This window comes from Strix aluco, chromosome 14 (assembly GCF_031877795.1).
Source record: "Strix aluco isolate bStrAlu1 chromosome 14, bStrAlu1.hap1, whole genome shotgun sequence".
Taxonomy (NCBI): domain Eukaryota; kingdom Metazoa; phylum Chordata; class Aves; order Strigiformes; family Strigidae; genus Strix; species Strix aluco.
In genome coordinates this window covers 12,281,299-12,307,708 of record NC_133944.1, presented here as the reverse complement: position 1 = coordinate 12,307,708, position 26,410 = coordinate 12,281,299, and the positions used below count along the sequence as shown (strand labels likewise).

The 26,410-nt window shown below is 38.1% G+C and overlaps 1 protein-coding gene across 2 annotated transcripts in view; it reads right to left on the bottom strand.

The window, feature by feature from the left end:
* The window catches only part of ANKRD27 (ankyrin repeat domain 27), a 228,778-nt gene that overhangs the window by 193,967 nt on the left and 8,401 nt on the right, over window positions 1–26,410 (bottom strand). Inside the window, exons 2-21 of one of the 2 annotated variants that reach the window (XM_074839392.1) lie at window positions 23,493–23,623; window positions 22,215–22,325; window positions 21,014–21,170; window positions 19,344–19,498; window positions 18,967–19,026; window positions 18,823–18,876; window positions 18,674–18,739; window positions 18,517–18,593; window positions 18,020–18,141; window positions 17,002–17,080; window positions 16,033–16,165; window positions 10,820–10,912; window positions 9,882–10,009; window positions 9,339–9,421; window positions 8,448–8,563; window positions 7,566–7,658; window positions 6,992–7,189; window positions 6,611–6,670; window positions 6,391–6,510; window positions 2,296–2,340 (exon numbers count right to left, since the gene is read on the bottom strand). In XM_074839392.1, coding sequence (XP_074695493.1) covers window positions 2,296–2,340; window positions 6,391–6,510; window positions 6,611–6,670; window positions 6,992–7,189; window positions 7,566–7,658; window positions 8,448–8,563; window positions 9,339–9,421; window positions 9,882–10,009; window positions 10,820–10,912; window positions 16,033–16,165; window positions 17,002–17,080; window positions 18,020–18,141; window positions 18,517–18,593; window positions 18,674–18,739; window positions 18,823–18,876; window positions 18,967–19,026; window positions 19,344–19,498; window positions 21,014–21,170; window positions 22,215–22,325; window positions 23,493–23,594 — 2,052 coding nt within the window. In that variant the 5' untranslated portion in view covers window positions 23,595–23,623. The remainder of the gene's footprint in view (window positions 1–2,295; window positions 2,341–6,390; window positions 6,511–6,610; window positions 6,671–6,991; window positions 7,190–7,565; window positions 7,659–8,447; window positions 8,564–9,338; window positions 9,422–9,881; window positions 10,010–10,819; window positions 10,913–16,032; window positions 16,166–17,001; window positions 17,081–18,019; window positions 18,142–18,516; window positions 18,594–18,673; window positions 18,740–18,822; window positions 18,877–18,966; window positions 19,027–19,343; window positions 19,499–21,013; window positions 21,171–22,214; window positions 22,326–23,492; window positions 23,624–26,410) is intronic. The other variant, XM_074839393.1, reaches the window with a different exon arrangement.

Here is a 26,410-nt window from a genome sequence, read left to right as displayed (position 1 = left end):
GGTGTAGGATTAGGGTTACGGTTTGGGGCATAGGATTAGGTTTTGGGTTAGGGTTAGTTTTTAAGCGGTAGGGGTAGGGTTAGGTGTTAGGCAGGGTTAGGGTTCGGGTTAGGGTTAGGGTTAGGAGTTAGGGTTAGTGTTAGCAGTTAGGGTTAGCGTTTAGGCGTAGGGTGTAGGGTTAGGGTTACGGTTTGGGGCATAGGATTAGGTTTTGGGTTAGGGTTAGGGTTTAAGCGGTAGGGGTAGGGTTAGGGGTTAGGGTTAGAGGGGGGTTAGGGTTAGGGTTAGGAGTTAGGGTTACGTTTGGAGTTAGGGTTAGCCTTAGGAGTTAGGGTTAGCGTTTAGGCGTAGGGTGTAGTGTTAGGGTTACGGTTTGGGGCATAGGGTTAGGTTTTGGGTTAGGGTTAGCGTTTAAGCGGTAGGGGTAGGGTTAGGGGTCAGGGTTAGAGGGGAGTTAGGGTTAGGGTTAGGAGTTAGGGTTAGCGTTAGGAATTAGGGTTAGCGTTTAGGCGTAGGGTGTAGGGTTAGGGTTACGGCTCAGGGCATAGGGTTAGGTTTTTGGTTTAGGGTTAGGGTTTAAGCGGTAGGGGTAGGGTTAGGGGTTAGGGTTTGGGGGGGTAGGGTTAGGGTTAGGGTTAGGAGTTAATGTTAGCGTTTAGGGGTACGGTGTACGGCTAGGGTTACTCTTTGGGGCATAGGATTACGTTTTGTGTTAGGGTTAGTGTTTAAGCGTTAGCGGTAGGGTTAGGGGTTAGGGCTAGGGGGGGTTAGGGTTAGGGTTATGTTTAGGAGTTAGGGTTAGGGTTAGGATTTAGGGTTAGTTTTAGGAGTTAGGGTTAGCGTTTAGGGTTAGGGTTTAGGGTTAGGGTATGGTTTGGGGCATAGGGTTAGGTTTTGGGTTAGGGTTAGGGTTTAAGCGGTAGGGGTAGGGTTAGGTTTTAGGGTTAGAGGGGGGTTAGGGTTAGGGTTAGGAGTTAGGGTTAGCGTTAGGAGTTAGGGTTAGCGTTTAGGTGTAGGATCTAGGGTTAGGGTTACTGTTTGGGGCATAGGGTTAGGTTTTGGGTTAGCGTTAGGCTTTAAGCGTTAGCGGTAGGGTTAGGGTTAGGGCTAGTCTAAGGAGTTAGGGTTAGCGTTAGGAGTTAGGGTTAGCGTTTAGGCATAGGGTGTAGGGTTAGGGTTACGGTTTGGGGCATAGGGTTAGGTTTTGGGTTAGGGTTGGGTTTAAGCATTAGGGGTAGGTTTAGGGGTTAGGGTTAGGGGGGGTTAGCGGTAGGGTTAGGGTTAGGAGTTAGGGTTAGAGTTGAAAGTTAGGGTTAGCGTTTAGTGTTACTGTGTAGGGTTAGGGTTACGGTTAGGGGCATAGGGTTAGTGTTAGACTTTAAGCATTAGGGGTAGCGTTAGGGGTTAGTGTTGGGGGGGTTAGGGTTAGGGGTGTTTGTGTAGGGTTAGGGTTTAGGGTGTAGTGTTAGTGTTAGTGTTACGACCATTAGGGTTAGGGTTAGGATTAGGGTTAGGGGTTATGGTTAGGGCTTAGCGTTAGGGACATTATGGTTAGGGTTTGTGGTTAGGGTTAGGGGCTAGGGCCATGAGGGCTAGGGTTTGGGTTACGTTAGTGTTAGGGTTAGGGGTTAGGGTTAGGTTTGTGCATCAGTGCACCTATGGGGAAAGATGCAATGTACTTCTCTGACGTAGGAACAAGCAACTGGGAATAGTAACAGTGTCTATTGGATTTTTCTGTCAAAAATTATGTTTATGCAAAAACTCTTCTATTTTGCCTTTTTTTTTTTATTTTGTGCTAACTGCATATCCATTCCAATACTGTGACCTCAGTATGCGCATTATTTTACAGTTCTGCAATGCACCATGCTCCCCATCTAACAACGGCATTTGACAGTGCAGCTTGAGCACCTGCAAGCAAATAAATTGCTCTTTCCCACAATATTTCTTTTTAACATGCCTGCCCTGAATGTTGTTCTTTTGCATCTCCTAGAGGTCACTATGTATACATTTTTAAATGACAGGCCTTCACAAAGGAATTTTTCAATTTAAAGTAATTTCTTCAGTGCAGGAAGTCATGGAAGTCAAAAGAATGGGCCTTAAAGCACTGTAGGCAAAATAATTTGGGGACATGGAATGAATGTTCTTTGTAGAAAATTAATTTAATTTGATTAATTGTTGTTGAAGGAAGGTATTACCCAAAGCATTCTTCACTTAGTACTATTTACAAATAGCTTCCTTTATTTGAATAAGGTAAATTGAAATTCAATAACATTCAACAGCCATGCTAAGACTCACCATTTCCAGATCTCCATCAGCAACTGCTCTTAGGAGTTTTTCCACCTATGTATGAAGAAAACAATTTATTTGCTTTTTTAGTATTGGTATTAAGCTGTACACAGAAAATCCTGCGTCCTTTACTAACCCCCTAAGCTCATGTGGTAGGATTACTGCTGGTCCATAAATGTTGATAAAGTTTTAAAGGAAAAACCTTCTTCCTTTATGAATTACAAAAGCTGGGCAAGGCCTGTGGCCATTTGATGATCTCTGACTTGCTTAGTTAAAGATAAACAGTACTTACCTAAATAGAGGACATGTAGCCTACACACTAACAAAGCCATGTAAGCTGATATACATTATTATGCTGCTTCAGCAGCAGCTGACCATGCATTTCTGTTGTGAACTTAACTCTAAAAATCCCTACTCAAGACAAATTTCTACCCTGATAAACAGTAGTCCTGTTTGGACTCTTGCTGAGCTACTATATGCTACCAGAAGCACAAAGGGTGGCAGTTTTTATTTTGCTATTTGAGAAACAACAGATCAAAAAGATGCTTTCCAATTGTTCACATCTGCAAATTACTGGTTTATTCTTATGTTAAAAACCAAACATTTACAAATCTAACTTGATTGCAAGTATGAAATTTGTTTTCCTACTTAAAATCTGAAAATATATAAATATCAAAGGGTACACAATAGCAAAAGCCAGGTCTCTTCAACTCAGAGAGTTATTCCTGGGGTCCAGCACTAGACCAATTAAACTACATGTATGCTCAGGCCAGCTAATGCCAGAGCACAGCTGCTCCATGTGGGTATTCTCCTGTTTATGAGCTCTGCAGGGGGTAAAGAGGCAAGTGAGGGGAAGAAGAGATGGAAGGTGCTCTGCAGTGCACTGATGCCATTCCCCTGATCCCTCTGATTGCTTGTGAAAGCAGGAGAATGAGTTTTCTCCCAGCTTCTCCTCTGCTTCTATTCTCACCTGAAGGAGCTGAGATCTAACCTGATGGAAATGGGATAGGTGCCAGTAAAAGGGCAGGGAGAGTCCACTAGTATTATCAATATGCAACTTGTCCAGCCTCTGCAGATTGTTGAAGCATCATTTAATAAGCTTTGTGAAAGTCTGTTTCAGCATTATAGCGAATTACACTAGCACTGTGCTGCCATGTAAACAAAGTTGTTTCAGTATTAAGAAACATTTTGCAAGTTGAAGATGTCATGGAGTAACAGCTACAGTCACATTTCAGTCTTTATCTAGAAATTACTACCTTGCTGACTGTGACAGCAGTGTTTGGTAAAGCAAACAAGGAAGAATGAGATTAAAAGGAAGTTGTGGTTTACTGGTATGATCTCTTTCTTCAGGATTTTAGCAGAAGAACGAGATGTATCTACAGATCAGAGGCTAGATTAAACCTCTCCATCCATTTTTATGTCTTTTTAGGAAAGCTGCTAAGTTTTATTTCACTACTATCTTTCTAATACAAGGTGAAGCTCCTCTAAGTCATGCACTAGGCACTCAAGGCAGGATTCCTCTTTCCTAACTTTCAATGTCTAAAATTTAGTGTCTAAATCTAAGCCAATATGGTGGTTTGACCTTGGCTAAATGCCAGGTACCCACCAAGTTGCTCTATCACTCCCCGCCCCCCTGCCCCCTTTTTTTTCTCAACAGGGCAAAAAGGGGGAAAGAAAGTAAGATAGGAAAAAAACCAACCCTTGCGGGTAAAACAAAAGCAGTTTTAATGTAAGCAAAGCAAAGCAAAGGTCCGCACGCAGAAGCAAAAAGAAAACAGATTTATTCTCCACTTCCCATTAACAGGCGATGTTGGGCCTTCTTAGGAAGCAGGGCTCTGATACACGTAGCGGTTGCCTTGGAGGACCAAGGGTGACCCCACCCCCTTCCTCCTTTTTCCCAGCTTTATACTCAAGCAGATGTCATATGGTATGGAATATCCCTTTGGTCAGTTCGGGTCACCTGTCCTGGTTGTGTCCCCTCCCAAGATCTTGCCCACCCCATCCCACTGTGGGGAGGGGGAGTATGTTGGAAAGAGCCTTGGTGTTGTGTAAGCACTACTCAGAGTAGCCACAACACCAGTGTGCTATTAACACCCTTCCAGCTCCCAACATAAAACACAGCACCATGAGGGCTGCTACGGGGGAAAACCAATTCTGGTTCAGCCAGACCCAGTACAGTCAGTCATTTAAAGTCACTCTCTGGGAACTACAGAACAGAATGCGGTCAACAAATGACACTTGTGCAACTCAGGTCAAACTAAGCATCTCTGAGATTAATTCCCCTCTGGAGGTACTGATTTCTCTCCACGGACTAAGAGGGAAAACAGATGATTTTCAGCAGCCAGTCTTATCACATACAAGACGCCTAACAGTAATAGCAAGTGACCCGTAAGCTGAGATTATTTCTTTCCAAAAATAACAACTTCCTTACGGTTCTAAAAACTGCCTCAGGCCCTAGCAGTGCAGAAACATCTGTTATGCAGTTTATAGATAATTTATTAGGAGTACTTAGGGCAAGATGTCTGCTACATGCATTTCCCCATCTTTCCAGTTTGCCTTCTTGCTCCTCCATGAAATGGAAGTAGTTTCCTTTAAATGTAAAAATAGATGAAACAAATCTACTGCAATTCACTCGCATGCTTAGTTTTTCTGTTGCTGAACTGAATTGTGCAAGGAGTTACTAGTTCCAACAGAGGAAGTTCCAAATTTACATGCCTGGCTCTTTTCCTCTCTTTTCTAAATTGTAAACAAGCCACATACAAGACATACACCATGACTGGCTCATTTAAGTGAAGAGTTTAATTGATCAGCAGTATTGATTAATAAAGTTCTAACTGCATCCCCTTAATCCATGGTCTAAGCCTTGAAGTCTGGAAAACTGACCTTATCAGCTTCCCTTTACTTCCAGTGGCATTCGCTTCATGGAGCTCGCTCAGGATTAGGCCCTTGCCTCTTTGCTTAGTAAGAATAAGAGCAGTGAGCCTATGTGAAACTTGGTAGAAGAAATGAACTAAAGCTGAATTACAGGAGAAGGTCATTAACCCCAAGAATCTAAGGTGTAAACCGCTTGTAATCTTCTTCCCTGCTTTGAACTACAGTTTTAGCTCTTGGGCATGATAAATTTGTTCCTTTAAGGAAAAATAAATCCTCAATCTGTGAGATGATCTTTTATATACATTAGACTTTATTTAGAGTGCTTGACTCCGTACAAACAGGGAGGTACACTCCCATATTGAGGCTCTCGTAGAGTAACTGATAGTGAAGTCTGAAGTAATATTGTCCAGTCAAACCTTACATCTTTGAGTTTCTTAAACATTTTTAGAGAACACACTTTTGGCAAGAGTTTAATAGCAGGAAAAGGAAGAATTTGAATGTAGAAGTGATACAGAGAGGAACAAAAATACTGAGGAGGTCAATTTGGAAAAAAAATGGAACAGGAGGACTGAAAAAAAAAATAAAAGAGAGAAGCATCAGGAGTGCTAATGTCTGAGGAGGAGATAAATGAAAAGTATGGATCTGAGATCCCACATGAAAAAATTCAGAGGACGGCATCTTGGTTAGTGCAGACAGAGCAAAATCAGCAAAGGCATATGTGCAAGATATTTAGTGTACCATGTGTACTTCTTCACATGTTACAAAATTAATTTCCTATGCCTATTCCGAAAGCTTGTCTTAACATTCAAGTTTGTTAGATTGTTTGCCGGTATGCCTGTACTAGTCTCTTTTCCCTGACAGATTTTGTAAGCTAACAACCGCATGTAATTCCTGGACAGGACAGCAAGGTCCTTGGGGCACTGACTGCCATTACAATTTTGTAAATCTCAACAAATTCTCAAATTGTGTAGTTAACTGCAGTAAATCCAAACAACTGCTCCAAATATGCTTTCAATTTTTACCCAGAAATAAACAGCAGAGACATTGATACCACACAAAAATAAGTGTTTAGATACTGAGATGACAAGCACCTGAGGATAGTAGCATATAATTTTCCAAACCAGGCAGAAGGCTATTCCTGAAGAAGCAAGTTTAAAAAAGGCTTGCAAATTATCACTCTTCTAGCTGCCTTCACTTTGCTTATTGTCAAAATTTATACCTCAGACGTACCTCTTTATAACTATTTTTTACTTCTTCTTGCCTTATATCAGTTGGTGTTGATGACAGACTTGAGACAGATGATCCTCTGCTAAAGGTTTCTGTTGAATGCTGAGGAGACCTAACTGGTGACTTAAAGTTGGCAAAAAAAAAAAAAAACAACAGATACATATCAGATTAAGCAGGTTAAACATAGGCAAAAAAAAGTTTAGCAACTTGCATTGGTTGTTACCTCAGAAGCACTCTGTCCTCTTTCAAATGTTACATAGTTTAATTCCATCAATGACAAAATCTGCATAAAAATATTAATAAAGAGAACGAATGTAACTCTACTTAAACAGAAATCTACTGAATGAAACGCAAATTAGCTGACAACCTAATATTAGTAACAGATTGACTAAGCAGATTAGAAGTACCCATTTACAAGTTTATGTTCTATACCACAGACTGTATTCATGCTATTACATTTACAATGTGACCCTTCTTCCTTAAAGTGAAACATACGTTTTAGCTTTAATAGTACCAGCCCACAAAATTCTATTAGCAGGTAAGCATCTACACCTCTGTGGAATTGCATCAGAAAGAAATCAGGCTAGAAGATAAAGAGGAATACCTTGGAATTTAATGCACACTGTAGGGAAGTCTCTTTCATCCGATTTTGAATTTCTGGATTTGCCCCGTTTTGCAAAAGCACTTCTATGATCCCTTGATAGCCCCAACGAGCAGCTATATGGAGAGGAGTATCTCCCTTTTCATTACCAATATCTAGTCTACAGGAATGCACATCATAGTAGACTAAAGCTTTGACACACTGAAAAGAAAAGGAAAGCTATCAATAAATTATAGTATTGTCTTTCAATTCATATAACATGTGCAATCCTAAAAAGGTTTTTTTCATTGCTGCTCATATAATCCATTGCCTAAAGGGCAGGCTTTTATGGTTCAGTGTCATTAAATAAAGAGTTAAATAACTCAACTAAAACTGCACAATACTACTATCTTTAATGTGAACGCATAATAAAATTTGCTAAGAACTACTGAATATAGTCCTAATTCACAGCATGAAATAGCCCCCAAATCTTTTTTATTTACTTTTTAAAATACATTTGTTTAGTGCAAATTCACATCACAGTTTAATTCCATTCCATTAGAATGTCCATTTAGTTTGTTACAAAACAATTACTTACATCCTCATGACCATAAGTGCAGGCTAAATGAAGTGGAGTATTTCCATTATTGTCCTGAACATCAGTACTTGCCTTATAGTGCAATAAGAGAAGCTTAAAAGAAAAATAAAAGTAGACATTTAAGTAACTAAAAAATTAATGAAAAAACAATTGTTACTCTGTAGGTTCCTTTAGGTTTCTAGCATGATGAAGCACTTCATGAAAGACTAGCTATGTCAGACCCTACCCTCTCCTGTTTCAGCCACTACCCTCTTGGCATTACAGTACTGGTTTTGCCCTACCATAAGAGAAAAATAAAAGCTGCTTCTTACATATTCAGAGTTGTCATTGAAAAAATGAATCATCTACTGCAGCAAACACGTATACATGTTAATCTATCCTGTATTTTACGAGCCTACGCAAGTGAAGACACAGCTTAATTTCAACAATGCTAATTGAAGAATCTCACATATATAAAATTCTAATACACAATAATAAATGTAGTTACACAGTCTATCCTAAACACAATGTGAAGTCATTTAATTCATTCCAGTGACTGCAATGGTTCTGTCTTAATCAAGAACAGAGATGTTAAGAGGCTCTCCATTTGTACTATGTATTAGAAATCTGTATTAATAAAATGGATGAATTATCAGGCATGCATAGCTGTCAATTGTTTGGTTATTACAAATGGCTGAAAACTTTGCAATATATGAAAAAATAAAATAGCATGCAAACTACAATAATAAAAGATCCTCAATTCTGACAGTGTACACAGTTCTGGTAAAAGCTTCTCAGAAGACCTAAATGACAGTAACAGTAGAACAGCTTAATAAGAGTCATATATTTACTACTTAGGTTAAGTATTTCTTTTTATTTCTAATTAAGCCTTTTGGTGCTTACTGTAACATTTTGATATCCCTTCTGACAGGCAAGGTGAAGTGGAGTTGAACCATGGTAATCTGTAGCATTGACAATGGCTCCTTTGGCTACTAGTAAATCCACTAATGATGTTTGCCCTTGAAAAATATACAGACATTAAAGGAAAGAAATTAACTTTTCACAAGAACATTTCTATTTTTCAAATTCAAACACGAGCTATAAACCAAGACACCCTGCATTCCTGCATACTATGTTTCCATATACTGTATATTCACTTCCTTGGTATTTGTTTTTTTTGTTGCAGATTACTCAAGGTCAAAGCTCGATAAAAGAGCCTCCACCTAAAAGCAAGTTGTGCTTGTATCTTATGAGTAAGAAAATAAGAGACAATAATGCCATGTCACACAAAGTACTCTCCTTGGGATTCAAGATAATAATTAAAAGAGGAGATTATTTATTTTAAAAAATTCTCTAAGAAAATGAATACCTCTTCCCATAGATCAATGGCATAATGAACATTAAAAGACAGGAGATGGTACAAATCTACCATTCATAGCCAGCTGCAGGACAGAGAAAAAATTAATTTCTCAATCTGCCAGTTTTTGAAAACAGGACTGGTTTCTGATGACACATTTTTACTTTTTTCACAGCTGAAGAAAGAACTACTGTGGTAACCACTAAGGCAAAATAAACAGCGAAACAAACAAACAATAACTTAGCCATGAGAAACTCATCTTAAAACAATATACAATATCTTCAGTCTGTGCCAAGATACCAGCTTCCATAGCAAATAAGCAGAAAACCATTTAATGCAAAATTCACTCTTTAATGCAAAGTTGGAAAACATGTTAACATAAAGATAAGGAACATAAGGAGTGGAAAACACTAGTGAAGAAAACCGAAAATACTCACCACAAATAGCAGCTATATGAAGTGGTGTATATCCCCGATCATCTCGGGAAAATGGAGTGATAATGGAAGGATCATTCAGTTTCCTTTAAAACATAATGGTTTAAAAGCAGCTCAGTTACCTATGCACCAGTGGTAAGGAGGAGAGAAAGAAAAATGTGCCAAGGCTGACAAAAAATTGATTTTGGAACTTTTTATCCTTTATCCTTTCACATTGACAAATTTTTCTACAAAAACATTTCCATTTTGTTAAGAGATGTGGTTTTGTCCAAGATGTGTAAGTTAGGTTCAAGAGAAGAAATATTTCACACCACATTTACCAAAGGACATACAACCTCCATCACAAAATTGGCTGGTTCCATGACATTCAGTATTCTCCTAATATTTCTTCTGCTTTTTCAACCCATACGAACGTACGCTCTCTATTACATCCTGAAGTGCTACCAACTTCCTCTACAACCCAAAGCAGCATACTTCCTGAAGTAAATCTTAGATGAAGACTTTCATATAACTTTTTCTGTATTTGTGGAGATTAAAAGTGCTTACCCAGAAACTAGCTTCTCACACTTGTCACAGTAACAGAGCGGATGACACATTTTCTGTACAGTGTCCTTATCACTGTCACCTTGACTTAGTAATCGCTCCACTTCCTCCTGATTACCTGAAGCAATATGCTACAAAAAGCCAAGAGAAAAAAGAGAATGAGGAACCAATATAAAAAGTCTCCTCCTAAGGGAAAAAAAAGAAAAAACACAGTAATTTACTGAAGCACAAAACGAAAGGAAACGATTATAAAAGACATGTATTCAAGCATTAGAAAGCAGAAATGAACAATGTCACAGCGCAAAACCCCCTAATGGGCATTCACTATTAAAAAGAATCTGTTCTTGGCTTACTTCACTTTCTATAAAAAATTAAAACAATTCCTATTGTTCTCTAGACTCAGTCACGAAATTGCACTCCCTCTGTGCAAAAACATTTCTATAAAATTACTAAGTCTCTAGCCATAAGCTGTGAACACATATAATTAGAAGCTTTGCTTTGTTTCCTTGTATAGGCAAAATTATTTTAGAATGACTATATAAGATTAACATATAATATCAAGTAGCTGTCAGGTGACCACATTTAAATTATTTCAGAAAACTCTTTTAAATTCAAGCACTAAAAGCTGTGAGAGACAACCAGATAGTAATATCACATCTGTGCATTAAATGGGCCAATCAACACCAACAGCAGTAGCATTTCATCCTCATTTGTTTCCATACTTCATATAACGTGCTGAAATCCATAAGATTATATTAACTTAGTAACATTTTGGCACAGAAATGCACTAGATTCAAAATACACTTTTAGCATCTACTAAAACGCATTTCGCAGTACTAAAGTAATTAAGACTGCATTACATTTCAGAAAATTGCAGAAAGGAAGGGATATAAATGTGCAATACATAAGTACATATATATTCTGCCACAAAAGTTATTAACCTTAAACAAGCAGTCTATTGGTGTAGCAGACATCTGGGTCAAGAAGTTCATCCTTTGTCTTAAAAGCAGCTTGTCACACAGTCTCTCAGATTCCTGAAAATAAAATCTATGGATCAATTATCTATATACTCATTTACAGGCAAAAGTAAAGTACCTTACCAGTGGAATTAACTTTTAAAAATATTAAACACTGTATTTACCACTTAGGAATTATCAGATGCACGTAAAACCTAAATCAGTTTCACGTTTAGGATTCTGAGACTTAGAGACATGTGCTCTTCAAAGGAATAATAAGCAGATGTTCACCAGAATATTCCTTCACTGTAATTCTCCATTAACTAACTGAGCATTAACACAATTACAGTTGTACCATCTAAAAAAGAACACAGCAAAACTAGAAAAGACATAAAAAAGACAATAAGAATTGTAAGAGGTGCAATGCAGCTTTTTTACAAGAAGAAATTAGGATTTGTCGCTCTGGAAAAGATTTGACTGTGCTATTGTAGTCTATAAAAGTCACAAAAAGTCCAAATAAAAAATGCAAAGCATGAATATCCACTATTCCTCAAAATATAAGAACTGGGATGCCCAACAAAATCATCACACATTAGGTCTGGAGAAGGAGTGGGGAGAGAAGAGAGAAGAAAAAAATGTTCTCTTATTGTAGAACTCCTTGCCATAGGGTGTTGCAAAAATCAATAGCATAAATGGACTCAAAAAGGCATTAGACAAATTCGTGAGAGACATGTCTACTGGTGGTATTAAAAAAGATGACCCTGATCCAACTCTGACACAAAGACTCTGCTGAACTCTCTGCTACTTGCTGGAAAATAAAAGATTGTACCAGGTAAAGCATCACTCTGTAACAGACTCATTCATACAGTGTTTCCTAGTGGTCACTTCTTGAAAATTAGAGATTGAGCTAAGCAGACAGGTAGTGCAACTCTCACAACAGTACTTCCCATTTTCTGAGCAATCTGAAGATACACTCAGGATGCATGAAAGAATATATATACGCTTCCAAAATCAGGTGAAAATTCTTAAATAGAGTCAGATTTTGAAATGGCAACATTGAACCTCACACAAAATAAAACAATCTAAAGAAAACACTTTCTAAGAAAGTAGATAGAAACCCTTGCACACAGTTGATTCTGATCAACTACTGCTTATTGTTGGCAGCGAGTATCATTTCTTTGGATGTTGTTTTTGGATAACGACTATCTCCCTAGAAATGGAAGGACTCCCAGCATCCATCAAACTGAAGACCACTGCATTTAAGATAGATGCCCGTGTATGAGATAAACTTTTGATAGTCTAGGATCCGGGCTATAGCTTCTGCAATTAAGTCTGTAAAGACCAGATATAAATGAGTAAGAAAAGTCCAACTCAGCTCTTTATATTAGTAAGTCAGCATGAAGTTAAAGAAACTAGTGAACCGCAAATAAAGATCACTTAAACATGAACAATAGAGTTCAGATTTTTCTAGGGATCAGATCACTCAAGTTTCAAAATCAACACAGATGCCTCTCATATAGCTATCTAAAAAAACCTCCATTGTATAGCAAATAATGTCTTTAAAAACATGACTGTGAGGTCTGGAGATAAAAGTTCAGATCTGTACTTCACAGTAAGTTGTCTGTGTTTAGATACATGAAGTTGACAAATATTCACCAAACTTTTCAAACCTAAGTACTTTAGCTAAAGATACTCAAGCATTTCTTTTTGGAATTACAAGGCATATAACACTAGTCTCCTCGGATAGATTCTTCAGTGTGATCAAGAATAACTTCCATAAGAAATATTTGATCAAAAATTTTATTAACTAGAAAAAAATGATAAAGCTTTACTGCTGATAAAAATTTCTGAAGTCTAATCAGAATTTCTAACATGAATGCTTACAGACAGCTTTATACTTTCACTGTAGAGAATCTGAGTAACCACTAGCAAGACCTACTGTAGTTCTAGTACTGTTCCTTCTACAGTGTATTTCACAAGAGGAGAGTTGCCCAAGTGGAATAATTATTTCAGTCTCACTTGAGACAGCAATCCTTACGTGGAGGTATTCTTATTTCTTATATAATTTTAAAAAATGTCCATCCCAGGGGAAACTACATATCTTTGAAAGTGAAATACAGAATGGCAGAAGAATCAAGTATTAGTTGAATCATTAAGCAAGTCTGGGCCTTCAAAAACAAAACTCACTTGTACCAGCCTCACTTGCACTCCAGGAATTTAGGGGAAAAAAATTAATTGCTTTGAGTGGGACTCTTAAGTATTTTAAGATCTATAGTCTAGAAAATACACATCCAAACATTAACAATTTTTTACCTAACACCACTCTCTATACTAGAGAAAATAAATATTTGTACCTATGAGGGTATACTGTATAATGACCCATCCAAGGTGACTTTCACAGATTACAACTGATGACTTGGGGAAATTATCCCCACTCCGCCTCCCCTCCAAACACTTTATTAGACTCAGTTTGTGTTTAAGTCTTCCCTTCCTGGCTTTTCCCACCTGCACTTCCTCCATGCTAACTTCATTACCACCTACAGCTCTTCCCCTACAAGAACAAAAATGCTGTTTCCTAGTGGCTGGCTTTAACTCCCTCTTTTATACCTTACGTCAACCCTCTGAATTAGAGGGACTTACTACACATTAGCTGTGCATAAGAACATAATGAAGGTCCAATACTTATTAACTGGAATTCTAATCAAACAAGGTTGACAACTCCCAGAAAATAAAATGGGATCTTTCATGCTATCAGTTACATGTTCCTCTCCTCCCCACAACCAAAATGTCTCTCCAAGACTTGCATGACCTTGGGTGAAGGGATTTGGCAGGTGTCTCTTAAGTGCCATTTTCTTACTGACATGAGGGTGATAATATGCCCATTATCCCACAAGGTACATTACTGCCCTGCTGAGTTTTCTTTATGCAGTTAGCTTCATTAGGGATTGGACAACAGCATTACTCAGCTGCCAGAAGCTCCATCTGAAGCCAGCTATAAAATTAAGTGTAGCCATATGAGGGGCTGTAATGAAGCCCCAAGGCACAGCAATGTTCCTGCTCGCTTAAATCCCACAACCCTTTCTAGCACAATCTGGAAAAGGAAACCATGGGGCTTCAACACAACAGCTGCTGCTGCTTTAAACAGAAAGTTGACCTCCTTTACCCAAGAATAAAGGGAGTATCTCGACTGATAAGTTCATGAAGGAAGAGCAATGCTATGAGAAGTTCCTACCATGTTCCTCCACTTCCTCACTACTCTTTTTCAATTCCTGTCAAGAGGCTATTTGCTACCCAGTTTGTTTCTCTTGTGTCACCTCCCTTACCCTACACTAGAGAAAAGGGTGGTTTAGCTCTTTCCTTTTCAGCTGTGCTAGAGGACAGGGGATCACCCACTGCCTTGTCTTCAAGGTTCTACTGTTTTCCATCTCATCTCAGGGTGCTGCCTTCAAGCACTGTTGACACCTATGAAAGGCAATGTAGAAGAAAGGAGTTCCTGTTGCACACTCACTGTATGCACAGTGAAGAGAGAAAGCTAGAGGCTAGCACTCTAGGTCTGGAGCTGATCCAGCTGAGGTATGGACAGAAATACATATTGCTTGCTCGTATATTGGTGCAAACACTAATGTAAGTAGTATGAGACTGCCCTCATTTAGACCTCTCAAATATGTAGTTCATCTTTCAAGACAGAAGCCTCCCAAAGAAATAAATGTAGTATCATAATGGCAGTGGCACTTAAGTTATAATCACTCGAGGGCAAGCCCAGTGTCAAAAAACTGCTATCCTTAGCTATATAAGGAGGAATAGGACCAGGCATTTAATAGGAAAGAGTCTTTATTCTAGAAATTTAAGAGCAGTATATATTTTTTTTTTCCAGCTTGCTGGCATTGTTGTGGAAGACAATTCTACTTCAGTTCCAATTCTCCATCCAAACCACCAACATTGGCACTTGGTTATTATTAACAATCAATATACACATGACTGCAGGAAGCAAAATTATCTGGCAGGTTATTTTCCTTTTAAACTAACATTTTTATTTATTTTTTTTAAACATAATTCAGTACAACATTACAGACAAGAAATACCACCGTCTCTTTATACAAAATGAAAAAGTGCCTTTTTTTTTTCCCCCAGAGTGTACAAAACAAACCTATGCATTACAGGTTCATGGAAAGATCCCAAAAAAGAACAAAACCAAAAATAACAAAAGGCTAAAATGTTACTTTAAGAGCTGCTTCTTTAAGATTGTGCCCCAGGTTGTCCCATCCCAAGCCCTGCACACTGAGCCATTATTCTGGCCCCTGCAATTAGATTCCAGTGCTTTGCAGTTGGGCAGACTGAGACACATTGAGTTCACTCCAGTTCCAAGTTCAGTCCTTTTGATTTCGACATCAGATCAGGAAAACCTTATTTTGCAGCAGTAGAAAGTTCTACAGGAACAGTAAGACTGGATTCCTTTACAAAATAAGCTACAAAGTTCTTCAGTTTCTAAAGTCACATCAATGTCATCCTTGATTGGCCTGCAGGGATTTGACCTAATTGACAGAAGGTCTAGTTGCCCAGTAGGAAATAACTCATGCATCCACAAACTTCCTGCCCTGGCTAGGTTAGAGACCCTGAGAGCCAAATTTGACCTTCAACCACCACCTTATAGTCTAGCACCCCAGTTAAACTATCAACTTGGTGCAACATAGTAATCTGTACTGCAAGCACATTGAATTTTTAGAGTGTGAAGACTGCATAAGTCTAAATTACACTGCAATCTCCATTCCACTAGCATAGCTGATGTTTAAAATTAAAGAAAAATCCATTTAAGCTATGCCTACTCTCAAGTACTGCATTGCTTTCACAACCATGATAGAAAGAGTACAAACAGTAGATATTAAACTTACTGAAGACTCAGCTGTTAAAAATAGTGCTGTCATTCTTCCTCTAATCATATGCAGAGGTAGACTTGACATTTACCTACTTCCTCAAGGAATACACAATGAACAAATATTGCTATGGGATTAGGACTTCACTGTAATCATTTAGATCATTTTAGCATTTGCTTTGGGTAGTTACCTCAACTCATTCCTTTAAGTGCAAAAAAGGAATTCATGTTAACTGTTCGTATTCTCTGACTGAATTTACTCCCACAGTGGTACGCAGTCCTACAAGGCTATCAAATGCACATTTGACAGACTTTAAGAGCAGCTTACTGTTGATCTGTCAGAGAGATTGCCTTGTCGTATGTATTCTACTGCAGCCTCAATGGAGGTTAGACAGTATCCCAATTCATCCTTCACTGAACTGCAAAGCCTGAAGTTCTTGATGTAACTCAAGTTGGCCATCCTGAAATAAAAAGTTAAAGCCATGAACCACTAAAAATAAGACATTAGCACGACATACCTTAATACTGCAACTCATCTTAGGCAATCCAGGCAGATAACAGGCATGGATTAAGAAAAAGCTACTAGAAAGAATGTTGGGCTAGTAATATGGTTCTGTTTGTAGACAGATCATAACTACTTATTTCTTAACTATTCAATAAAAAGTTATTAATTGGATATAAGGAATATGACAGGATAAGAATAGCAGCAGGAGAGTTTCACACATTTCAAACATGTTAATGTTTCAAGCACCATAAGCACCAGTGTAATGTGATAACTACAAATTAAAGGAAAAATATCTTATCTCAGTTATGGGATACACCAACACTAAAATTCAGTTCAGGTACAGGTGGAAGGTTTAGACATACTTTTACTGATAGTGAGGAGAGATAAAGCCATTAAGCATTCAAATCTAGCTTCTCTATATGTAACTCTAAATGTATCAAACATCTAGAAGCTGCGTAAAGGTTTCACAACTCCAAACACAGATGAGGAACAACCAATCCGTGAAGTCTGTATTGACATGCAGATGTGGTAAAGAGATGGCCTCCCATTACAACTTTTTTCTAGGCAGGGAATCAAAACAGCAAAGACACAGCACTTGAATTCCTGATAGGTCCTTAATTCAGTCACACCTGTAATACATCTTTGCTGTTTGTCCTCCCAAAAATAGTTTTCTGCATTATATCAGCCCCTTTTACACTATAAGTAAGTTATTACTACATGTTCAGAAACATTTCCCCCTTACATATAAGATGATATTATGGAGCTCTGTGTAGCCAAAATATGGTTACATACCAGTTTGGGATTTCTGTTTTTACAAGTAAATACAGCAAAACAGAGAGAAGGTCATCTGCACACACAGTTTCCATGTTAACTAAAAAAAGAATTTATATCTGATGTTAGTCATGCCATGGTTCAAATCAAGAGCAAGACCTATAAATGGAGTTTCACCACCCAAGACTAAGGGCCAGTTCTACTAGTAGAGAATGCATTGAGTAACCAAGGCTACCCTTCAAATGTTCTCAATCCCCCTCTAAAATAGGCTGTCAAAAAACAAATACAGTTTATATTGTACAAACTGCAATATTTGACTAGCATCCCTTCCTTCCTATCCAGAAAGAGCCAGAGCAGTAGCTCAAGATTTCTGAAATTCTTGAGGGAAAGAACTACCCTCAAAGTTGATATACTTTTCCATAACACAGGAGTCTTCCTGGAGAAAGAAAGATATGAAGTAGGGAAAGCATAAGTTCACTGTACTACTCCATCTGCTTAGTGGAAGTATCTTCTCTCTCAAGACTAGATAAAATAAATACAAGGTTAAGAGGTCCATGCTTTCCTATCACAGAATCATTTCTATAATCCATGGTAGCACTTTGCAGCATGATAGAAGGTTTGTTTGTCCCCCACCAACACTGCATTTTGCAAAAGATGCATCTCAAGAGTATAGAATTCAGCATTATCAAGGCGCATGGACAAACAGACAAGAATGATGTAGCAGCAATCCTCAGTGTTTAAAATGGATCACTTTCAATTCCTCTGCATGAAAAAAATCTCCTAGCACGTGCTTCTCACATGCTGTAGCTAAAACATATGTAAGCTAACCAAGTACCCCACCTCACCCCTGAGAAGCAACGCTGAAGTGTCTGTCTTGCCTCCATTATGCTTTGTTTAGAGACCTGCAAGGCAGACCCCAGCCTAATTGTGTTTAACCCACAAGTGCTATTCAAACAGCTGTTTATATACCGAAGTGCTTTGTGCATATTGGTTAAGGAAAAAGTTTAAAATTAAGTTATTAATCCACTAAATTACTGACCTCTTTGGCTAGGAGATTGCATAATAATTTGTACCACTTTTCGCAGACAAAGTAGCTTCTGTTGAGGGGAAGTACATTTGTTCAACTGACCCAGTTCTCGCTTTGCACGTGGTATATTAAAACTACGAAATAATTTGAAAGAAATGGTCAGCATACAGAGTTCCTGTGCAGGATGTCCAAAACCCAAGTTTAACTTATTCAGAGCTGAAATGAAGAATAGTATTAAAATATTTCCATCTCTACTCCAAGGACACTTGCATTTCTGTACCTTGTAGATGGAAAGGGAAGCATAAGAATATAAAAAGCAAAAGGAGATAACAATCATTGCAAAGACTGCCCTAAAATGACACTTGCAAAGCTTTATTTTTTTCGTCTCAAAGGAATGAAGTATAAGAAAAACTTACTATTGTCTGAAGGAAGACACTTTTTGGCTGACCTGAGACCTATTTAAGACAGAATCTCAGTGATTCCTCAAAGAGTCCACAATAATCTCTCACCTGAACTCAGGCTTCACTCCAATGTCTTTTTGCTGCAGATCTTGAAGGCTCCTTGTGGTTTTGTTAAAAGCAGCATCCTAATCAATAGAAAGCCAACAGGTTTTTTTTAAATGCATTAGATTAATGTAACTAATCTTTACCAATCAAACAAACTTACCTCACTTGCCTCAACAGTCCCCACATATTTGAAGACTAGATCATAAATAGCATGGTGGATATACATCTGTAGAAAAAACAGTACTTTAGGCATGAAAGGGAGAATTAAAAATAGCTTGCTAATTATTTTCTTTCATTTTGGATGCTTACTTCAACTGCTTGTTTAATCAGATTCATCTGCTCTTCTTGCTTTGCAAGCATCTTCTGGAAAAGGAAAGCCATACAAACAGCAAGAGAAAGTTAGATAATTTATTGCTTAAGTAACACTATGTATTTAGTGGAATAAGTGTTTACCAAGTGCGAATCTCTCAGAAGATGCTGGAGACATTTGGTATAAAGTGCATTGACAGAATCCTGGGTGGGGGGAGAAAAGAAAAAAAGCAATCAGATTCAGGTTAATCTGACTTGAAGCAACAAAGCATGAATAAGCAGAGAAAGGAAGTCTTCCCTGCCTTACAAGTGTGAACCATGGTAAGATTTTTAGCTAGAAAAATTGCTTTACCTAATCATTAAGATGTGGTAATTCACAATTAAGAATTCTACTTTCTCCCTTCCCACCTTCCTCAACTCTAGACTACTCTGACACGGAAAAGTTCAACAAGACAAAGATACCCAAAGCAGTGAAGTGAATTATATTTAGGAAGTTAAACATCAAGAAGCAAGATACTGACTATGTAGTGGCGGAGGCTTTTCCTTTCGTGTTCTTTAAATGTTCTATAGAAAGATCCTACGTATTTATCAAATCTCTCACAGTGCCTTCCCAAGAATTCTCTAACATCTTCAATATTTTTAAGAGAATAGGAGTTTGATGAAGCTGTAGATTCACCTAAAATGAAAGCCAAGAATTAACTCATAGGTTTAATATCTATGCATGGTAAAGTACTTTCTGTCCCCACATACGCAGCCAACTAGTGTGCAATGAAACATTAATTCAGCTTACCAAATCTTTAACTGAAGGTATTTCTTTTAATTAAAAGAATTTCATGCATCACATTTAGAGTAGACTCTCTTGTCTTTTATGTCAAGTATTTATTTAGAATAGCTAAAACTGATTTCACATGGTTTTTTTACCCTAGGGTAATTTATTGCCACATACACGACTCAATCTGAGTGCAAGTCAAGCTTGAAAGCAGAAAAGCACACTACAGTATTGACGGAATACCCATGCAGGAAGTCAGTGTGCTCTAAGCAAGCTGTAAAAATCTCAACTTCGATTTTTACATAACCTATTCTTTATTTAGACGTGCTTTCTCTGAATGGGAGAGCAAAGTTGCTTCATGTAAACATTAAACCAAATCCACTTTCCTTCTGAATAAGACAATTGGATCCCTCACTTAAAATTCATATTGCTTTTCCAAATTTTTTTTTTTCTAGGCAAGTCTTTCATTCGCCATCAAAAGCGGCCAACTAATAACAGGCTTAGATCTCATTAATTTCAAATTACTTCTGAAATTACAAGTTACCTCACTTCTGAAAGACTGCTGTACAACTACATTAAATAATGGCCAAAAAAGGAACGCTATCAGAATAATTTCTTAGATTTATATTAATATTTATAGAATTTATGCCTATATATATGCCACATTTTTTTCAGAACAACTTCATACTTCCCTCACAGTACTATTTTCTCACTACTCTAGTATTACTTCACTGTGTCATTATTTGTTTTGAACAGATATTCTTATGTATTTAGGAAGACTAGATGTTTTTATTTCAGAAAAAGCATGTTTTAAGAAGATTTTGTTCCTTTTAATTAGTAAACACAGATTGTTATAGGAATTCACAAGGAAATCTTGTTACATTCACAGCTTTAACAGTAGCCTTGGAAATAGTGTTCCAGCCTTATCAAGAGCACATTCAGTACTAGGACAAAAATTAACACATTCAACTTAATGAGACAGACCACTCTCAAGAGCTGCTATGTAACTATGCTATACAACCTCTAACCACTGATGAAGTGATCATGAAAGAATTTACCTCTCCGATTTTCTGTACATCCACCTTGCATCACAAGACACATGTCACATTTAAGACTAAATCTTTTTAAGCAGTCAGCACTAAACTGAGCATTGCTAAAAAAATTGTGCTGGATCACATATTCCACAGATGATTTTCAGTGCTATGACTGGGGCATAGACCCTACAGAATTAAGTTTGCCTGGCAGCAACTTAATATTTCTCTCCAGCAGCATACCAACATCCACCCCAGCAGGATAATAAACGCCAAGAGCTTTCAACCAAGCCAACGCTTTTCGGAATGAAGGAAACGTATTAAGCATATCAAATATACTAATTTGCTCACTGTGCAAACAAGACCACCAAGTTAACACTTCAATACATACTTGAGCTTTCTGTTTTTTCCAATGGATGAGCTATGCACAATATACTAAAGCTTTCTTCTTTTTCATTGTAAAATGTTTCCTCAAAAAGAACAGGTACTGAGAGATGGTAATTAAAACCAGCTCCTAAGATGATGAGGTTTCCTTGTATGAAGATCTCCTGAAACAAAACAAAAACCAGATCAAGTGCAAAACTCCACCAGAAGAAAGTTACTCTTTGGCTTCTGCATTGCATAGTTTCATTGCATTTCCAGGGAAAGAAGAGAATCTCAAGACAAGAAAGCCCCAGATTCAAGACATTCCATATTCTCGTGCTGTGTAGACACCGAAACAACTCCTTCCACCTACAACGGCCAGCTAAAGCTTGCTTGTACCTGTTTTCTTTACAAGTGTACTGTTGGAGGTTTCAGACAACCTCCAAGGTCCAAGTGACTAATTGCAGATTTTAGAGCACACTTTTAGTAGAAGGGAAATTGAAAAACAACCTAGAATTGGGGCCTAAGTCCAGCTTCAGAAAAACACCACACATCTTGTCTACATTTCTCACATTCAGCTTTATTTTCTCAAGCAGCTCTAGTGAGGACATCTGCAGTAGGAAGATCTGGATGACTGCCCGCAAACAGGTGCATGATCTCAGACTATTCTGCAAAATTACAGGTGAAAAAAATGTGATCCTGTGCAGTGTTAGCTTTGGTTATCGTGCCTTGCTGCTACATTAGTCAGTTTCTACTCAGTGAACAGAATTAATACATCAGGCCTCAAATACAACCCGATACCATCATAATTTTGTCTTAAGCCTTGGTGAACTTGCATCTGTGTGCAATACAGGCAGGCTACTACCTGCCGAAAAGCTAGAGAGACAGTTCTTAAGTAAGTGATGAAGGCCATTCTGCCACACAGCAAAATTCCTAACAGCCACAAAACACAGATAAATTGACAAAGTTACTTCAACCAAAGTAGTAAGCTGAAATCAGAGGCAGTGTTACCATCTGAAGAGGACAACTATTCTTATGTACATGCCAAAATATAGCTTTTGCTAGAAAGCAGCATATTGCTGAGAACTTTGGCTTAGATAGGCAATGTGCTACTTTTACCAGTTAGCTCTAACTCCTAGCTATCTTACTTCACACTATCAGTCATCAACTGCAGCAAATTGTTTATTGGAGTGTCCCCAAGCTACATTCAGATATCAAAACAGAAATACCTTTCCATTTAAGGTCTGAAAATTTTCTTCTAGCGGCTTCAGGACATAAGATTCAAACTGGCAGGCAGAAAGACTGTTGCTTGAGAGGCTTCCTTTGCACGGAACTAACACCTAAAAAAGTTAGATCATGCTTTAGAGAGAAATGCCATGTATCACCATGCTGTGTTTATACCAATAGCTTTTACCCTTTAGAGGCAAGCAATTGAATCTGGCTTACAAACATTTACTAGAAAATGTATAGCAACTATAGGTGTTTTTGTTTAAATAAATAGAAAGGAAAGGCCACTGATAGACACACAGATCAACTTAGAATTTTCATTTAATGACTTATCTGAAATAGGATGACAGATGCAACCAAAGCAAACAATACTAAGAGAAGGAGATGAAATCTTAAGTTACTTAACACCAGCCACCTGGATGACTAATAAAAGTGAAGTATATTTTCAAACTAAAGTGAAAATCTATCAGAAAGAATAAAAAAATCTAAGATAAGAAACATCTTGGGTCTACTGCACACCAACAGATTGGTTGTTTGAGACAAATTCTTAATTAGCAACACATTATGAATACAACAAACACTGTATACACCCTGAAAAGAAATACATCTCATTGTCAAGGAAGATAAGCATGAGGCAAGTGATTCTTTCAGTACTCAGAAGCTTTCAGCAGTTATGTTAGAATACAGATGGAACTCATGAACAGATCTTAGCATTTCAGCTGATCACATCACCATCTTAAGTAAAACACGATTGAAAGAACTCCGTCCAATTTAAGGCTTAATTTTATAATCGGGTAACAATAACCTCCAAGTTTAATGGAGTCTCCACACACTTAATTTTGGATGAAGACTAATCACAGAATACCCAGATTAGAAGTCTTAAGGACTAGAGTTTTTATTCCAGCTCAGTTTAATGGCTTTATTTTGCCATTTAAATGTTGTCAGAAATGAGTGATTGTCTGCCCACCAGGGATATCAAAAGATAAATCCCATTTTAAGTTACAAGCAAATGGGAGAATATATATCTTTAGTTCACAGCAAAGAAAATAAACTTCCCGTAAAGTTTAGAAACAACATCAACTTTGACCTTTTACTACCATGCAATTTAGCAAGGTCCATATTAGTAAATAACAAGCAACTTAAACTAAAAGCTGCTCTGCTTCACTTCCAAGTTTTGTAGGCTTGCACTGATCTTTACATGGGTCATAGCAGGCATATGATTTAAATTCACATACCTACTGTTTAATAAGAAGCTTTTAAATCTACTTATTTATACTTACAATACCATGGAGCTCTGCAACTTTGCTGCATAGATCAGGACGCCGCTTCTGAATGGCCAAATAAAAGGGATTTTTCAAGATATCTTCATCATACATAGCCATATGGACTTCAGATATTCCAAGGAGATTTTCTAAAACACATATGGAGAATGGTTAATGTATCATACATGGTGTCTGTTAAAACATAGTATTTGGGAATACCTAGGAGGCAGTTTGATTCCCCTTGTCTAAAAAGAAAAAGCAGTTTCAGGTCTTGATGTAAGCAGTCAGTGGCATGCTTAACTAATAACAAGGTAACTATAGTTACTCAGAAATATTATTTTCCATGAATATACATTTCCAATTACATAATTATCCTCATAATGTCTCCTTAGACCTTATGGGTGTTGGAGTCTAACAACACATGATAGGTTTGGACAAAACTTAGAAGGAGAGGAAAGAAGTTAAGATCTACATCATTACCACTTTGATATGCAAGCTAACTTGCACTGCTAAGATCTAAAACAAGCCAAGAGACATGAACTAACAGCTTCTTTACAGCAGATTCTACTGCATCACAGGACATTGATGCTTTTGCAGGATGTTCACGTAAGTCTTAAGACTCATCTGCGTAAGGATTACTGACTGATACACATCAATGAGACACCCAGACAGTGTAACAGGAATCCTTGTGTAAGGCAATCCTCAATTTTCCAAGGAAAGCTATAGTAAAGAGGTACACCAAGGAGATATGAATATCCATGTCATAATTAAAAAGTAACTGTGAAATGCTTCATTTGTGGTCATCTCTACGTCCACGGAAAAAAAGCCTCAATGATCCGAGATCAGGCTGATGCATAATATTTGGCAAAACAGTGAGCAAAAAAAAGTGACTGGAGACAGAAAACCCCACCTGTAGGTACTGGAAAAAGCTATTACTAGATGTGTCACAGGGGAAAGATGATCTCTAGAGGCACTAGACCCTTGACTGCTTGCTTCCTCAATTCTAATTCTCTGTAAAAAACTATGACCCATCCTAGACACAAGTGCAGGAAAAACCCTAATAGGTCCCTTCTGGAATAATTTCCGAATTATTCAGAAGAATTGAGATTAACAGGCTTAGAAGTGCTTAACTAACTAGTCTGTTCTATGCCTTTTCCCCTCATCCAGCTTCCCTTGGGAATCAAAAGAAATTGCATGACTTCCTCATGGTATTTCAGCTATATGTTCTAGGAAAGGGTGAGAACACCAGCAGAACTTTAATTTGAGCAAGTCATCCTTACACGATCAGTACTCCCCTGTTTTCTTAAATGTAGAATTATACCTAGCACATTATTTGCTCAGTGTGAGCTGCTTATGCTTGTTCTGTTGCACTTGTAATATCTGACTACCAAATGCTCTACTGGTACTAGATCATGGAAGAGACATTAAACCATTGTATGGCAGTTTAATAGAGTGGAAAAACATACTCACAACATACACTGACTTTTAGATAGCCTTTGAGTTTCAGCTATGCTGTTAACTGATCTATAGTCTGTTAACTGATCTACAGCCTGGTCCCTCCTTATAATGAGGCACAAGGAGAGCTCCCTTAGAACACTAAACACAAACATGATCAGCTAAAGCTGCAATTTCCACTATACAGTTATCAGCAGTTACTTACAGCTTGGACAACCTCAGCCTAAACCACTTAAGTTTGGCAGTGGCAGATAACCGCCTTCAGCAGTTCCAGATAAAACGGTTCATACAATAAAACCAAGAGCTTTTATGAAAGAATACTAATTCAGCAGCCCCAAAACAGTGTTCTTTGGAGAACAGATCTGAAGTTGGCTAACAAAGGGGAAGAAAATGTTTGCTCCTGACACCTTCAAAAGACTAGCCAAGTTCAGTAATTATGAGACTTCAAACCTAGAAAAAGCTTTGCACAAGATCTGTCCTATCACAGTGCCTGGGTAAACAGGATGATCACCAGTAATTCCACAGCTGATGATTGCTACAAAATGTTTCCTGGCATGCAGCTGCAATCCAAGTTCAAACTGTGGGCTTCCTCAGCTAGGGTGGGGGAAAGAGAAGAGGCAGCACAAGCCCAGTGGCAGGTCTGCTGCAGGGACACAGACATCTCATCACTGATCCATAAAACACCAGGGCTAAGACAGACTTTAATAAGCCGGACTAGTTAGCTACAAAAAACCCTGCCTGGTGAACTGCTAGCTAGGCCACAACTCCACATAAGATCTTAAACGACTGCAGGTTGCAGTCCAAACATGAATCAGTGATAATTTATTATATGTAGTAAGTCAAGCACCAAGCAGGGCTGTATGTACACATATGTGCAGTCTGCAAACAGTCTGCCACAGCAAGACGCATTTGGGAGTCCTACATCCTTTTTTGGGTGCTGCACTTCAGGGGACGTGAACTGATTGGAAGAGACTCTGAAGTGAAAAAGGCAAGAAAGCCCCAGAAGCAGGATCCAAAACAAGAAATGCAGTGGTGATGTTTATGCTGAAGAAACTGCATGAAACAGGTAAGGATTTTTCTCCCCAGACAGATCAAGCTCTCTGTGAAAGGCATTTTTACCACATCTGTAGAAGAAATAGGCCTTGACAGAAGAAAACAGACTCAGATTACAGACCAGGAACACCTTTCAAAAGAGAAGATGAACACATGTTTTAGACTGCTTAGCAAAGCTATCAAGTCTCTCATGTTGTAAATCTTTAAGAACCTGTTAGACAAACCTCTACTAGAGGTGATGATGGACACAGTGAAGCTAGGCTGCTAGATTACATGGTCTCTCAAGGCACTTTCCAAATCAAACTTTTATTAATGTAGTTAGCCCACTGAGGCATCTTCATCTGCCTTTTTATTTGGTGAATTCATGTTCAGCATCTGGTCATGCAGAGATTGCTATGACCCTCCCCAAGGCAGTGATGGGGAAGGTA